The 13,278-nt window shown below is 46.9% G+C and overlaps 1 protein-coding gene across 1 annotated transcript in view; it reads left to right on the forward strand.

Moving 5' to 3' along the window:
• The window catches only part of arhgap44a (Rho GTPase activating protein 44a), a gene marked incomplete at both ends in the record, with an annotated part of 32,209 nt that overhangs the window by 13,389 nt on the left and 5,542 nt on the right, over nucleotides 1-13,278 (forward strand). The window contains 17 exons of the mRNA XM_080009395.1: nucleotides 373-477; nucleotides 1,023-1,099; nucleotides 1,291-1,402; nucleotides 2,603-2,679; nucleotides 2,808-2,922; nucleotides 3,432-3,500; nucleotides 3,632-3,713; nucleotides 3,909-4,036; nucleotides 4,972-5,083; nucleotides 5,638-5,719; nucleotides 5,854-5,934; nucleotides 7,299-7,412; nucleotides 7,520-7,614; nucleotides 8,484-8,667; nucleotides 9,738-9,755; nucleotides 10,695-10,883; nucleotides 12,522-13,025. Coding sequence (XP_079865521.1) covers nucleotides 373-477; nucleotides 1,023-1,099; nucleotides 1,291-1,402; nucleotides 2,603-2,679; nucleotides 2,808-2,922; nucleotides 3,432-3,500; nucleotides 3,632-3,713; nucleotides 3,909-4,036; nucleotides 4,972-5,083; nucleotides 5,638-5,719; nucleotides 5,854-5,934; nucleotides 7,299-7,412; nucleotides 7,520-7,614; nucleotides 8,484-8,667; nucleotides 9,738-9,755; nucleotides 10,695-10,883; nucleotides 12,522-13,025 — 2,144 coding nt within the window. The remainder of the gene's footprint in view (nucleotides 1-372; nucleotides 478-1,022; nucleotides 1,100-1,290; nucleotides 1,403-2,602; nucleotides 2,680-2,807; nucleotides 2,923-3,431; nucleotides 3,501-3,631; nucleotides 3,714-3,908; nucleotides 4,037-4,971; nucleotides 5,084-5,637; nucleotides 5,720-5,853; nucleotides 5,935-7,298; nucleotides 7,413-7,519; nucleotides 7,615-8,483; nucleotides 8,668-9,737; nucleotides 9,756-10,694; nucleotides 10,884-12,521; nucleotides 13,026-13,278) is intronic.

Consider the following 13,278-nt stretch of genomic DNA (forward strand, 5'->3'; position numbering starts at 1 on the left):
TGAAGGACCTTGTGTGTGTGTGTGTGTGTGTGTGTGTGTGTGTGTGTGTGTGTGTGTGTGTGTGTGTGTGTGTGTGTGTGTGTGTGTGTGTGTGTGTGTGTGTGTGTGTGTGTCTGTGTGTGTGTGTGTGTGTGTGTGTGTGTGTGTGTGTGTGTGAAGAAGGAAACAGGTGTAGCATCTATTTCCCTATCTATCCATCAGTCTGTCTGTCCTTCCAGCCATCCACCTATACAGTATATACTGTATATGTCTATGTGTTGTCCTGGTCTACATTACATTACATTACATACATACAGGTACATACAGTAAGTACAACCTCTAGGAATGGGTTGCACCAGAAGAGTTAGAGAAAGTTAATTTTACTATTTCCAGGTGGAGAAGCGTCTGGACCTGGTGAAGCAGGTGACGCACAGCACCCACAAGAAGCTGACGGCGTGTCTGCAGGGCCAGCAGGGAACCGACGTGGAGAAGAGATCCGTCAAGTCACCGTCTGTACGTGCCGCCAACATTCACACACTAATTTGCAGAGGCGTTGAATCTCTCAATAATTTTGTATCGTATTTGATTAATATATGTGAACCCAAACAGTCATCTGTCAATTGCTTAATATTAAAGTATGAAATATAGCATTTCATTCTATTAAACGTGACAAATATAAACGTTCACATTTAGGTTTAGATGTAAAATCCCACATATTGTGGTAAAATATGGTGATTTATCTGGTAATTTTACAAAAAAATATTGTAATTTTTTTTTATTTTATGTTATATATGTAACGTATTATTGTTCAAAATGTCAATATTTATATTTTTCATTATATCATATTATTTTATTATAAAATATTATTTTTATATAAATAATTTAATCCCAAATAGAAACACAGACCCTGAAATGTCTGTTTTTCTACTTAAAATGCTCAAAAATTCTCTGTTGGTGAAAATTGTGATGACTGTCAGTATATTGTACGATGTGAATTTGAGCCTTCTGATTTTTTATTATTTTCTTTTTTAATGTTCATTTAGAAAAAGCTGCCGCTCACAATGCTGGCCCAATGTATGGTGGAAGGTGCCGCAGTATTAGGAGACGACTCCCTCCTCGGGTGAGTTGTACTGTTACATGTGCATTTTGCTTTTGGCACTCACATCTTTTCACGCACAAACACACACACACACACACACACACACACACACCAACACACACACCAACACACACACACTTTCAATTATTGATGGGGTCATTGAATTCTCCTCCGCCCCCGTTGACCTCGTCTGCTCTGGGATATCCAAACAGGAAGATGCTGAAGCTTTGCGGGGAGACGGAGGAGCGTCTCGCCCAGGAGCTCATCCAGTTTGAGTTCCAGATCGAGAGGGACGTGGTGGAGCCCCTCTATGTGCTGGCGGAGGTGAGGGGAGGATGAATGAGAGAGACACGTCTTGTGATTTTAAAACAATGTCATTCCATTTGGTATTTTCTTTTGATTTAACCTTTATTTGACCTTGTGGTGGCCACATTGAGACCTGGACACGTCTCAGACAGATAACAGCAACAGAAACAGGGGAAAGTTTACAGGGTGATTAGTACAGTTCGACCCCCCCATACAAACCTTAAAGAAATATATAAAACGAATTACAATTCATAAACAATCCAAATACCATGGTGTCTGCAGGTCCTTAAAAAGTCTTTAAATGTCTTAAATTCAGTTTTGCAAATATAAGGCCTTGAAAATCTCTTGTATTTGTTTTTTTGAGCTCTTCATTTCAACAAGTTCAGCTGGGATAAAAAAGTACTGTTATAAAAACAACAGTTCATACAGTCATCTCTTTCATCTGGAGAAATTATCTGTCTAAAATCAGTCCTATGGAGGCCTTAAAAAGTATTACATTTAACTCTCAGATACCTGCAGACTGAAAACAAACCTACTTCAATATATATATATAATATATATACTATAATATACTTCAAATACTTCAAAGAATAGGCCGGCACCAACGGAATAATTGAAGTTAAAAGTTCTTTCAATTCAGATAAGGATAATCACGAACAATTTGATATTCTGCTAACAATCCTGTACTGCAAAAAAATAAAAATAAATAGTGTAAGGGTTCCACCAAGAGTGAAGGGGAAGGTCTACAGGACGGTAGTGAGACCAGCTATGTTGTACAGTTTAGAGGCGGTGGCACTGACAAAAAGGCAGGTGGCTGAACTGGAGGTGGCAGAGTTGAGGATGTTGAGATTTTCATTGGGAGCGACAAGGATGGACAGGATTAAGAATGAGAACATTAGAGGGACAGCTCAGGTTGGACAGTTTGGTGGAAAAGAGGCCAGATTGAGATGGTTTGGACACGTGTGTAGGAGAGAGATGAGAGTTACATTGGGAGATGGATGCTGAGGATGGAGCTGCCAGGCAGGAGGAAAAGAGGGAGGCCAAAGAGAAGGTTTACGGATGTGGCGAGGGAGCCCGTGCAGGCGGTTGGTGTAAGGGAGGAAGATGCGCAGAACAGAAGGTGTTGGAGGCGGATGATCCGCTGTGGCGACCCCTAACGGGAGCAGCCGGAAGAAGAAGTGTATTTTTTTAAATTCTATTCCATTTTCTGACACGCAGGTGGACATCCCCAACATCCAGAAACAGAGGAAGCACTTAGCCAAGCTCGTCCTGGACATGGACTCTGCTCGGACAAGGTGACGGGCTGACCTCCCACTCGTGTCGGAGCTCGTCCTTACGGAAAAATCCGTTCGGGTTTTAAATGGTCTCGGCTGACGAAACGAGACGCTTCCATTTTTCCTTTTTTATTTTTATTTTTCTGTAGATATCAGCAGTCGTCCAAGTCGTCCAGCCACCCGAGCACTCTGCAACCCGGCGCCAAGGCCGAGTCCCTCAGAGAGGAGATGGAGGAGGCGGCCAATCGAATGGAGATCTGCAGGGTGAGAAATCACACCGCGCTCTCCCCCCAAGAACAAACATTACGGAGCCTTTTAGTTGTCATAGTTGTGACTGTTAGGTCTCATGAAGCGGTGTGACGGTGCTTTCACTGCTGCCTCAAAGGCAAGAAGGTCCTGGGTTCAATCCCCGCCTAGGTTGCTGTTGCCACCGCGCTCAGGTGGGTTATCTCCCGATTATTGGCCTTCCTGTGTGGAGTTTGCGTGTTCTCCCCGTGCTCTCCTGGGTCTTTTCCAACATATCAAAAACGCACCCTTTTGATTGGGGTGCGAACCCTTTCCTGTCCTGTCCCTGACCACGGCATGGATCCGTCATCTGGAATTGGTCCCCGGGCGCTGCCCCTGGAGGAAGGACAGCAAGGATGGGGGAAAAAAAGCTGAGGCTAAATTTCTAGTCCGCGTGAGTGTGTGCGTGCGTGCGTTAAGTGCATTGCACCTGTATGACAAATATAATGATTCTTCTTCTTCTGGTTGTTTTGTATTTTATTCCCCAGGATCAGTTGTCGGCAGATATGTACAATTTTGTGGCCAAAGAAATAGACTATGCAAATTACTTTCAAACGGTGAGTCCTTCACTTCTTTATCTTAATGAGTTCCGACATGCTCGATGCCTCCTGTTATTTTCATGTCCGCCGTTATGAAAGAAACCCTTGAAATCGTTGTCAATTCATTTTATTTTTTATTCCATCTCCAGTTAATAGAAATACAGGCGGAGTACCACAGGAAGTCATTAGAGATTCTTCACAGCATCCTGCCTCAGATTAAAGCTCACCAAGGTGAGTCACACACCTTGATCTTTCACATATCTCTTCACCGAGCGAAGAGGGGTGTGTGTGTGTGTGTGTGTGTGTGTGTGTGTGTGTGTGTGTGTGTGTGTGTGTGTGTGTGTGTGTGTGTGTGTGTGTGTGTGTGTGTGTGTGTGTGTGGGGTGGGCGATTTTAAGACGCTCGTGGTTTTGTGTTGTGCTGCAGAGGCGTGGGTGGAGAAGCCGTCCTTCGGGAAGTCTCTGGAAGAACACCTGAACATCAGCGGCAGAGAGATCGCCTTCCCCATCGAGGCCTGCGTCACCATGCTGCTGGAGTGTGGCATGCAGGAGGAGGTACACACACACACACACACACACACACACACACACACACACACATAAATACACATGCATTAAGAGAGAATTTGATGAAAAGATCATCTCGTCTTACTAGAGATGGCACGATACTGATTTTTCCGATACCAATGCTGAAATCTTGATCATGGGCTGATACCAATACTTGTTTTTTTTCTCTTTAACAACCAGTTTAGCTTTAAATGAGCTATTTTTATGGATGCACTTTGCTTAAGATGGTCAACTAAAAGCAAACTGCTCAATCACTTTACTACTCTACAGAAGGGACTTCAAAGCCAACAGCGTGAATTGTGCAAAACTGCAGATTTGTTTTATTCGGTTAAAACACTTTCAAATCACATATTTGTCCAAAACGAGAGAATTTAAAAGAGCAGCAACGTCGGAAAAAGTTGATATTCCTTGATTTGCCAAAGGATTGGGGTCGGATCCTTCCTTTTTAAACTCCGATATGCTGCCCCTCCATAGCATACACCAGGGCTGTCAAAGATGGGCCGCTGGGGGATTCTGACGGAGAGTTAAAAAAAAAAAAAAAGTCACAAAACTTTGATTCAATTTGATCCAATGTTCAGATTAGAAGTGATGCCTGCTGCTCAGTCTTGTTCACAAAAGGAATCACAGTTCATAAAAATGAAAGGTGGGGGCGGGTTGAAAGACAGGCAACGGACGCGGCAAGAGGGGGAGGAGGAGGTGGAGGGAAAAGGAAAAAGCAAACCAACCACCGCTCTGTAATCACACGCTTGATTCTGGCTTTATCAGCTCCGAAGAGAATGTGCGTGGGCCGTGCCCACATGCGCCCGCGCGCATGCGCGCGCTCGCCCGCGCACCGGAGCTCCCATAGAATTTGAATAAAAATAAGTTATCAGGCTCGCATTTCCTGCTGAGTTTTCCGCGTCTGGCGTGTGTTCTCTGCTCAGGGCCTGTTCAGAGTGGCTCCCTCCGCCTCCAAGCTGAAGAAGCTGAAAGCCTCGCTGGACTGCGGCGTTCTGGATGTGCAGGAGTATTCTGCCGACCCCCACGCCATCGCAGGTGAACCGCCCCCACGCACAAACAACACGCCATTAGCCTCCTTCAAAGCCCGTCGCCACGGCAACGACCCCTACACGCTCATCTTTTCAGGGAGCCGTCGACATAACACAGCGCCGCTGTCTCCATCTATATGTGAAAAGTGGAAAGCGGGAAGGGGGTTTTATCTCGACGTGAGCCGCTCCGTGCCGACGGGAACGGAACGTCGGTCTGTTTTTAGGGGTTTGTCTTGGACTTATTTTCAGGGGGGGGGATGTCGTTCAATGTTGTTATTTGAACTTGGATAGTGTTTGCCAAGCGGCTCCACCCGACAGTCTGCATCTGATTTTGCAGCGCCCTTCGCACATTAGTGAAGGAGCAGCGTTATGAGTAATCGGAATTTGGCATCTTGACTAGCTGCAGGAGTCTGCCAGGGGGCGGGGGAGGGGGTTGGGGGGGGGGGGGGTTACATGGCACCAATCTGTAATCGAAATAGAAAGAGAACAACCCCCGTCAGGCCCCTCGAGGTCTGATGAATTTTCCGCCTTTTCTCTCGCTCATTCCCCCCCCGTTCCCAGGGGCCTTAAAATCATACCTCCGTGAGCTCCCCGAGCCGCTGATGACCACTGAACTTTATGAGGAATGGATTCAGGCTTCCAAGTAAGAAGTTGTTTTCCTCATTGGCGAACGTAAAGCAAAATAGCATGATGACGATGACGATGACGATGATGATGACCGTCTCATATTTCTCACTTTGTGGATTATGTTTGATTATGTCTTTATTCCCCCCGCAGCATTCAGGATATGGACAAGAGACTCCAGGCCTTGCTGGCCGCGTGTGAGAAACTCCCCACAGACAATTTAAACAACTTCAGGTCAGTGACTCCGGACGCTTCTCGCAGGCTTAGTGTTTGCGGCCCCAGCTGGCCGCCGCTAAATAGACGAGAGAAAATCATCGTTGAATTATGTTCAAGAAAAGAACATTTGTAATCGAATTATTTATGTATTTATTCGCGTGTGAGATTAATATTAATGGAATGATTTCATTTCTGCCGCAAACGTGGTCACTCTTGCAAAGATGACAGAAGAATTGATATAAATTGAGCTTGGAACATGGGTGCCAGGAAAGTCAAAGGCCTTTAAAAACAAACAAATAAATAAATAAAAATCCTAGGAGGAGATTTCCTCACATTTTTAACTTTTTATGAATTCCTATATTCAGGGTCCAACATTTAACAATGTAGACCTCGGCACATAAAAGGCTGTAACTACAGTTGCGGCTTCGCATCCCAAAATAGAATCCGGCAAAGTCTTAGAATGGGTATGTTGAGGATGGATGTTTACATTTAGTGTACCACTTGTGTGTGTGTGTGTGTGTGTGTGTGTGTGTGTGTGTGTGTGTGTGTGTGTGTGTGTGTGTGTGTGTGTGTGTGTGTGTGTGTGTGTGTGTGTGTCTGCAGGCTGGCTTGCCGTGCGTGTGTGTGTGTTATTTGTCTGCAGGCTGGCTTGGCGTGTGTGTGTGTGTGTGTGTGTGTGTGTGTGTGTGTGTGTGTGTGTGTGTGTGTGTGTGTGTGTGTGTGTGTGTGTGTGTGTGTGTGTGTATGTGTGTGTGTGTGTGTGTGTGTGCAGGCTGGCTTGGCATATGTGTGTTTGCGTGTGTGTGTTTGCGTGCGTGTGTGTGTGTGATGTGTGTGCAGGCTGGCTTGGCGTGTGTGTGTGTATGCGTGCGTGTGTGTGCGCGGGTGTGTGTGTGTGTGTGTGTGTGTGTGTGATGTGTCAGCAGGCTGGCTTGGCGTGTGTGTGTGTGTGTGCAGGCTGGCTTGGCATGTGTGTGTGCATGCGTGTGCGTGTGCGTTTGCGTGCGTGTGTGTGATGTGTCTGCAGGCTGGCTTGGTGTGTGTGTGTATGCGTGCGTGTGTGTGTGCGCGTGCGCGCGTGCGTGTGTGTGTGTGTGTGTGTGTGTGATGTGTCAGCAGGCTAGCTTGGCGTGTGTGTGTGTGTGTGTGTGTGTGTGTGTGTGTGTGTGTGTGTGTGTGTGTGTGTGTGTGTGTGTGTGTGTGTATGTCCAAGGTCTCCTATCTAGGTTAAATATGCTCGGCAGAGGGCACTAAAATATTGATAGCCATCAGCCCTGCAGGAGTGACCCATAGACAAACAGTACGGCTGAAAAGAGGAGGACAGGGTGTACACAGTGTATAGTATATTGTATAAAATGTCCTCTTTCATTTCTCTCCTTCAGATACCTTGTCAAATTCTTATCCAAACTGACCGAGTACCAAGACGCCAACAAGATGACTCCTGGGAACATGGCCATCGTCCTCGGCCCCAACTTGCTCTGGACGCACTCTGAAGCGTGCGTGTCGTGACTCATGCATCATTCAGCCCGCGTCACTTTGAAGTGGTTTCAACCTCGGCCTCGTCGTTGTTTTCACCGATTGACTCCTTTTCCCCTCTGCGCAGGAACAACATGACGGAGATGATGACCACCGTGTCGCTTCAGATCGTCGGCATCGTGGAGCCCATCATTCAGCACGCTGACTGGTTCTTCCCAGGAGGTGTGTAGTGTTATTTACGACGCGGCCGCGTGGAACACTCCACACCATTCTCATTGGTCAATAGCGGCAGTCGGCGCTCAATTATTTCCAGATAGTGACTTCTCTACAGTATTCACCGATTCAATTCTCAAATAGGTTAGTAAGTGATATGTAGGGCAACATTTTCAAATAGTTTGCTACGTTGTTCTGGACTACTTTTTGTCTGTACAGTGTTTCGATTGGAATAACCTTATTTCTAAGCATAAATAAAGAAGGATACAAGAAGTCACAATTTGTAATAATAGTCATGACTATTTTGTTCTGCCTAATTTTTGGTCACATACAGCTGATACCTAGTGCCTCAAGGCAACAACCTATAGCAAGCCAGAAGTTAAGTAAAAGGTAAATAGTCGATCTACTTTGCTTCTAAGCGGCGCCAAAACAGGCTTTTCAAGTGTGGGTTGAGGGTCAGGGGAACATGCTTCTTAAAGGTGAACTGGGAGGGGATAGGGCCACGCAGAGGGGTCCGCGAGCTTTTGATTGGCTACCGGGGTTGTCGGCCTTGGGCCAAACGCAACCTGCCTACGACAAGCTGAGCAAGAGAAGGGAGACGGACGGAGGGTCACATGAGGTTCACATTGATCCAGTGTTCACCGTGGGGGTGAACGAATAGATTCGAGATTCACAAGGTTTATTGGTCACATACATGTACATACGTTCATACATACATGCAGTGAAATGTCTTTGCAACGCACCCGGAGATTATGCACAATAGTTGCACTAAAATAACACTTCAGCGGGTGATTTCGTGCGCTGCATAAATAAAGCAAACGCTCACACCCCGCGTGCTAATAATGGCACCGCCGCTCCGCCCCCCTCTCCCCCCTCAGAGATCGAGTTCAACCTGACGGGCAGCTACGGCAGCCCCATCCACACCAACCACAACTCCAACTACAGCTCCATGCCGTCGCCGGACATGGAGCAGTCGGAGCGCAAGCAGCAGCATGACCAGAGCCGACGCCCGCTCAGCGTCGCCACCGACAACATGATGCTGGAGTTCTACAAGAAGGACGGGTAGGGGTGCTCACGGGCCTCCTCTGCGTAGAACTTGTGCTCCTCTCGGGGGAAAGGGGGAAGATAACACTCCCTCATTAAAAATCTCATCACCTCGAGACACTATTTACACGTCCTCTAATCCGATGCCTCGGGTTTGATGGGTGGACATAATGGGGCGAAAATGTGTTCCGCCTGTCAATCATTCCCATCGTCCAATCATGTTAATCTCTTATCAGGTTTCCTCTGGAGAGAAAGGGTGACAGGGAGAGAGATGAGAGAGGATGAAAACTGGGTTTGTATTGAGACGAAGGGGGAGGGAGGGGGGAGGCAGGAACCAAAGGAATCGAGTTGCTTTGTTTCCATGGCAACTGGGCGCCAACTGGGGCGGCTGTTGTTGGTTTCCTCGTTTTTTTTCTCGAGTCAAAAACCTCCCATCGCATCCCCCCACACCCGCCCAGCTTCGCCCCTGACAGTCTGACTGCTACGTCACCCGCCCTGAGTCACACTCTCACACCTGGCTGGTGGAAAATCACCAGCCCCCGAAAAAGAAGACGAGCGCCCTGACGGGGAGGAGGCAGATTTAGAAAGCGGATCTCGCTACGTTACCCCGGGAGATCCATCGATCAGACCCCACGTCGTTAGCGTCGTGTGATTGCGGACAGATATTTCTAGGAGAGGCTCGGTGGAATGATAATGAGCGGTAATCCGACATGTCAACGATACTGCAGCGTTTCCGCCGACTCAGCAGACAGTTGGAGCTCTTCCACTCCCTCTCTCTCTCTCTCTCTCTCTCTCTCTCTCTCTCTCCCTCACTCTCTGTCCATCGTTCTTCATGTGCGCGTGAGAGAGAGAGAGACATTATGGGTGGTTTGCACCAACCAAATACACTCAACGTCTCTTTCTTCCCGGCTGGTAAGAGCTAAGTAAATATGGGATCAATTTTTTTTACAAATTCATCTCAGTACTCGGCGGTGCAACCCCACCCTACGTCTTACTTCAGCCTCTAAGTGTATAAGTAGTGATGTAGTGTTTTTGTGAGTCTGACCCTCTCCCTCTGTGCCTTTTGCTTCTCCTCCAAACTAACGCAGCATTAGGAAGATACAAAGGTACGGTGAATCCACGTTTGTAGGCTCCCGGTTGTTCTTCTAACTCGGAGTGAAGGTTTGATTTGAGCTTTTAGTGTCTTGTTAGTGGCAGTGACGTCGTAGACATTGTCTAAATAAATGATGATAGTGACCTGACATTTGTCACGGTAATAGGTCTAAAATTCGATAGCCAAATTTATTCGGCTAGTCGCAAAGGGCTTTACAGCCCCACTTTCAAAACATAAATTACATTATTATTATTTTTTTTAAACAGCGCCGATCCAATATCATCCTATTGATTACCAAATAACTCCATATGATGAACATCAGTTGGATTCTTTAATATGGGATTTAAAATATGTCATCAGATATGGGGATGTACAGGCTAGTATCGGCGTATCAGTTTTAGAATCCTTCTGATGATTATTGACTATAGCTGTCACAATTGGTACATAAGTTATTTGAGCAAATCGTGATCATTTTGTAAAATTGCCCAGATTCCACAATCATACGTTTCAGTCCAAATATAATTCAAAGTTGCCGCAATATCTACCAAATTCTTTATTTTTGAATGTTCAATGAACGTCCAATCAAGGCGTATGCTGTGATAGTGGCATAAAATGAACAAATTAGACAATTATGATGTCATCATTAACAAAAATGTCATAATCGCGATCTGAGCCCTAATTGCGATAATAAATCCTTCCCTGCGTCCAGTCTCGTCTCAATAACCGTGTTACTTCTAAAAAAATCTTGAAATACGGAACAATCCAGCGCAGTCTTCATGCAGTCCTCTGCAACCCATTTGTGACCCTGGTGTGTGTGTGTGTGTGTGTGTGTGTGTGTGTGTGTGTGTGTGTGTGTGTGTGTGTGTGTGTGTGTGTGTGTGTGTGTGTGTGTGTGTGTGTGTGTGTGTGTGTGTGTGTGTGTGTGTGTGTGTGTGTGTGTGTCCGCCCCCAGCATGGGCGTGCGTGTGATGGACACCTCCTGGGTGTCTCGCAAGGGTTCGTCCACTCTGGTCCGCAAGGCGTCCTCCACCCCGCCGGGTCCCGCACTCCCCGGGGACGCGCTGATCCCGGAGCAGCAGCATCCCATGGAGCCCGCCACCTCCCCCTCCGCCACGCCGCCCCCTCCTGGGGAAAGGGTCGGGTACGTCGCCACGGAGACCCGCCTCCCCCTTTCTCCATCATCTCACCTCGTCTCCGTCCTGCTTAGACACTGAGCCACTGTCATCTGCGTAGTCGGCATCGTCATCATCGTCATCATCATCGTCATCGTCATCATCGTCATCATTGTCATGACTGTCATCAAATACTGTACTGGTCTTGGAACTTTCACCGTATGAATCATCTTCTTAATTCAGGGGTTCCCAACCTTTTTATTTTTCCCCCCCTCAAAGACCCCCTCACTCAAACCTGATTTCAGTTAAGATCCTGCTATTTAAGACACTTTTTTTTTTTCTCCATGTATTTATTAGCGTTTGGCCTTTTCCTTTTCCATCAGTCAACCATTACACATTGCAGTATTAATTCTCATTCTCCATATCATCCAACTTAGCCTTTTATTGGGTTTTTTTTCCAGCATTATTTCATTCCCACGGGAATGTGTAATGACATTTGATGATGTTGAATGAGTTTTTAAGGGCTACAGCTATTAAAATGCTGAATATGGTTAAATGCTGAATCCATTCTGCCTCTAAGCTTCAACGCACCAGCATGTCAATATTTTAAAAACACCCTGTGGATGTGGCTTGGCTTTCTGCAGCTTTGGTGGTGACTTTGCTCCTTTTTCTGTTACACACTAATTTTGCTTTATTTATTTATTTTATATATATATATATATATATATATATATACATATATATACATACACAGTATATATTCACCTCACGGTGGCTGGCTGTGACTGGAAAAGACAACAACACTTTGAGCTTGGCTGGTTTTTGCAGTGCTCTCCTGTGGCTCTTTCTGCCAATGAAAGGGTTTTGTATCTGTTTCACACTGTAGGACTCACAGTGACGACGAGTCACACCAGAACACGTAGCAGAGCGGGCTTTAATGTGTATGATAAGAGATGAGATAATATCAAATAAAATAGGACAACATTTGTCGTAACACCTTTCCTATGGGGGGGAAGGTGATACAGCAGCGGAAGTTGATAGACCAATGCCAATGTCGAAAAAAGGGATAAAAATAAACATGAAATAAAATGTATGTACACATATAAACAATTAATATTTGGACGTGTAGCAGAGGGGGCGATATGGACCAATCCTTTCAGATTTGTAACAGTGGAAGCATTGGTTTCTGCAGAGAAGCTCTTTTGCTCCAGAGAAGGATCCGTAGGTCCGTGCAGTGTGGGCAGACACAAGGTGATCACAGAGGGAGTCCTATGCACTTGTCTTTATTTTTTTTTTTTTTTTAGTAATTTTTATTTTCCTTGCTCTCGAATCCTCACGGTTTTCATTTGCTTTGACCTTCCTTGTGCCTGTGAATTTTTATTTCATTATCCTTCAAAACGCTGACATTGCGCTAAGCTTGGTGCCTATCTACGCCCACCTTTCCCACACCAGCAAAATGCAATATATTTTTTTTTGTTTGTTTATTTTATTTTTTTGTTTTTTTTCCTTTAATTTGATTTGCTCTCAGAACCGCTAACACACTAAACCCCTCACCATCAAAAAAAAAAAAAAAAGGAATATCCCGCCCTCTAATGGCTCCGACTCACTCTCCCAGTTCAATCACCCGAGCTGTCTCTCTTGTGCTGTCTATTCTCTACAACTTGCAGCCCGGACGACGTGTCGCCCAATCGGCCGGACCCCTCCCATGCCTACCCGCCCCCCGGGGAGGACCGCCCACCTCCCCCTTACCCCACCTCTGCGCAGCACCACTTCTACCCCAAGCCCCCGCCCTGCGCTCGCCCCGTGGCCCCAGGCCCCGAGTCCCAGCCCCCCTGCTCGCCACCTCCCCCGCTGCGCTGGTCCGGCTTCACCCCGCCGGCGCTGCCCCCGTCCTCCTCCTCGTCCTCCTCCTCGTCCTCGCTCGACATCAATTCGAACCCCAAGCCCAGCTGCCTGCACTTCCCCAAGCACGGCCCGCCTGGCGACGCGCCGCATGCCCCCCCGCCCCCCGACACTAACGCTTCACCGCTCTACATCAAAACCCCGCTGGTACTAACCCGCCACGATATGTCCCTTGGCAACCCCCCTAGCCTCCCCTCGTCTGCTCCCCCACCCCCGCCGTGGGCCGCCTGTCCATGTGCCCGAGAGAGAGGACCCCCCAGGCTGACTAGGTAAATACCACACACCCACGGCCAGTACGGACGCACCACAGAGCGTGGGGGCTGAATCAAGCTTTGCTGGCTGAGCGTTCCTTTTTTTTTTTTTTTTTTTTTTTTTGCCCCGCCCACCTCCTATAAATTACATTTCGGGAAACATTCAGGTCGCCAGAGGAAACCTTTTTTTTGGGGGGGGGGGGGGGGGGGGGTTGCCTAATCAACTAAGGATGCTAGTTGTTTATATTCAACTTAGTAACTATCAAAGAGT

The sequence above is a fragment of the Zeus faber genome, assembly GCF_960531495.2.
Source record: "Zeus faber genome assembly, chromosome: 11".
Classification (NCBI taxonomy): Eukaryota; Metazoa; Chordata; class Actinopteri; order Zeiformes; family Zeidae; genus Zeus; species Zeus faber.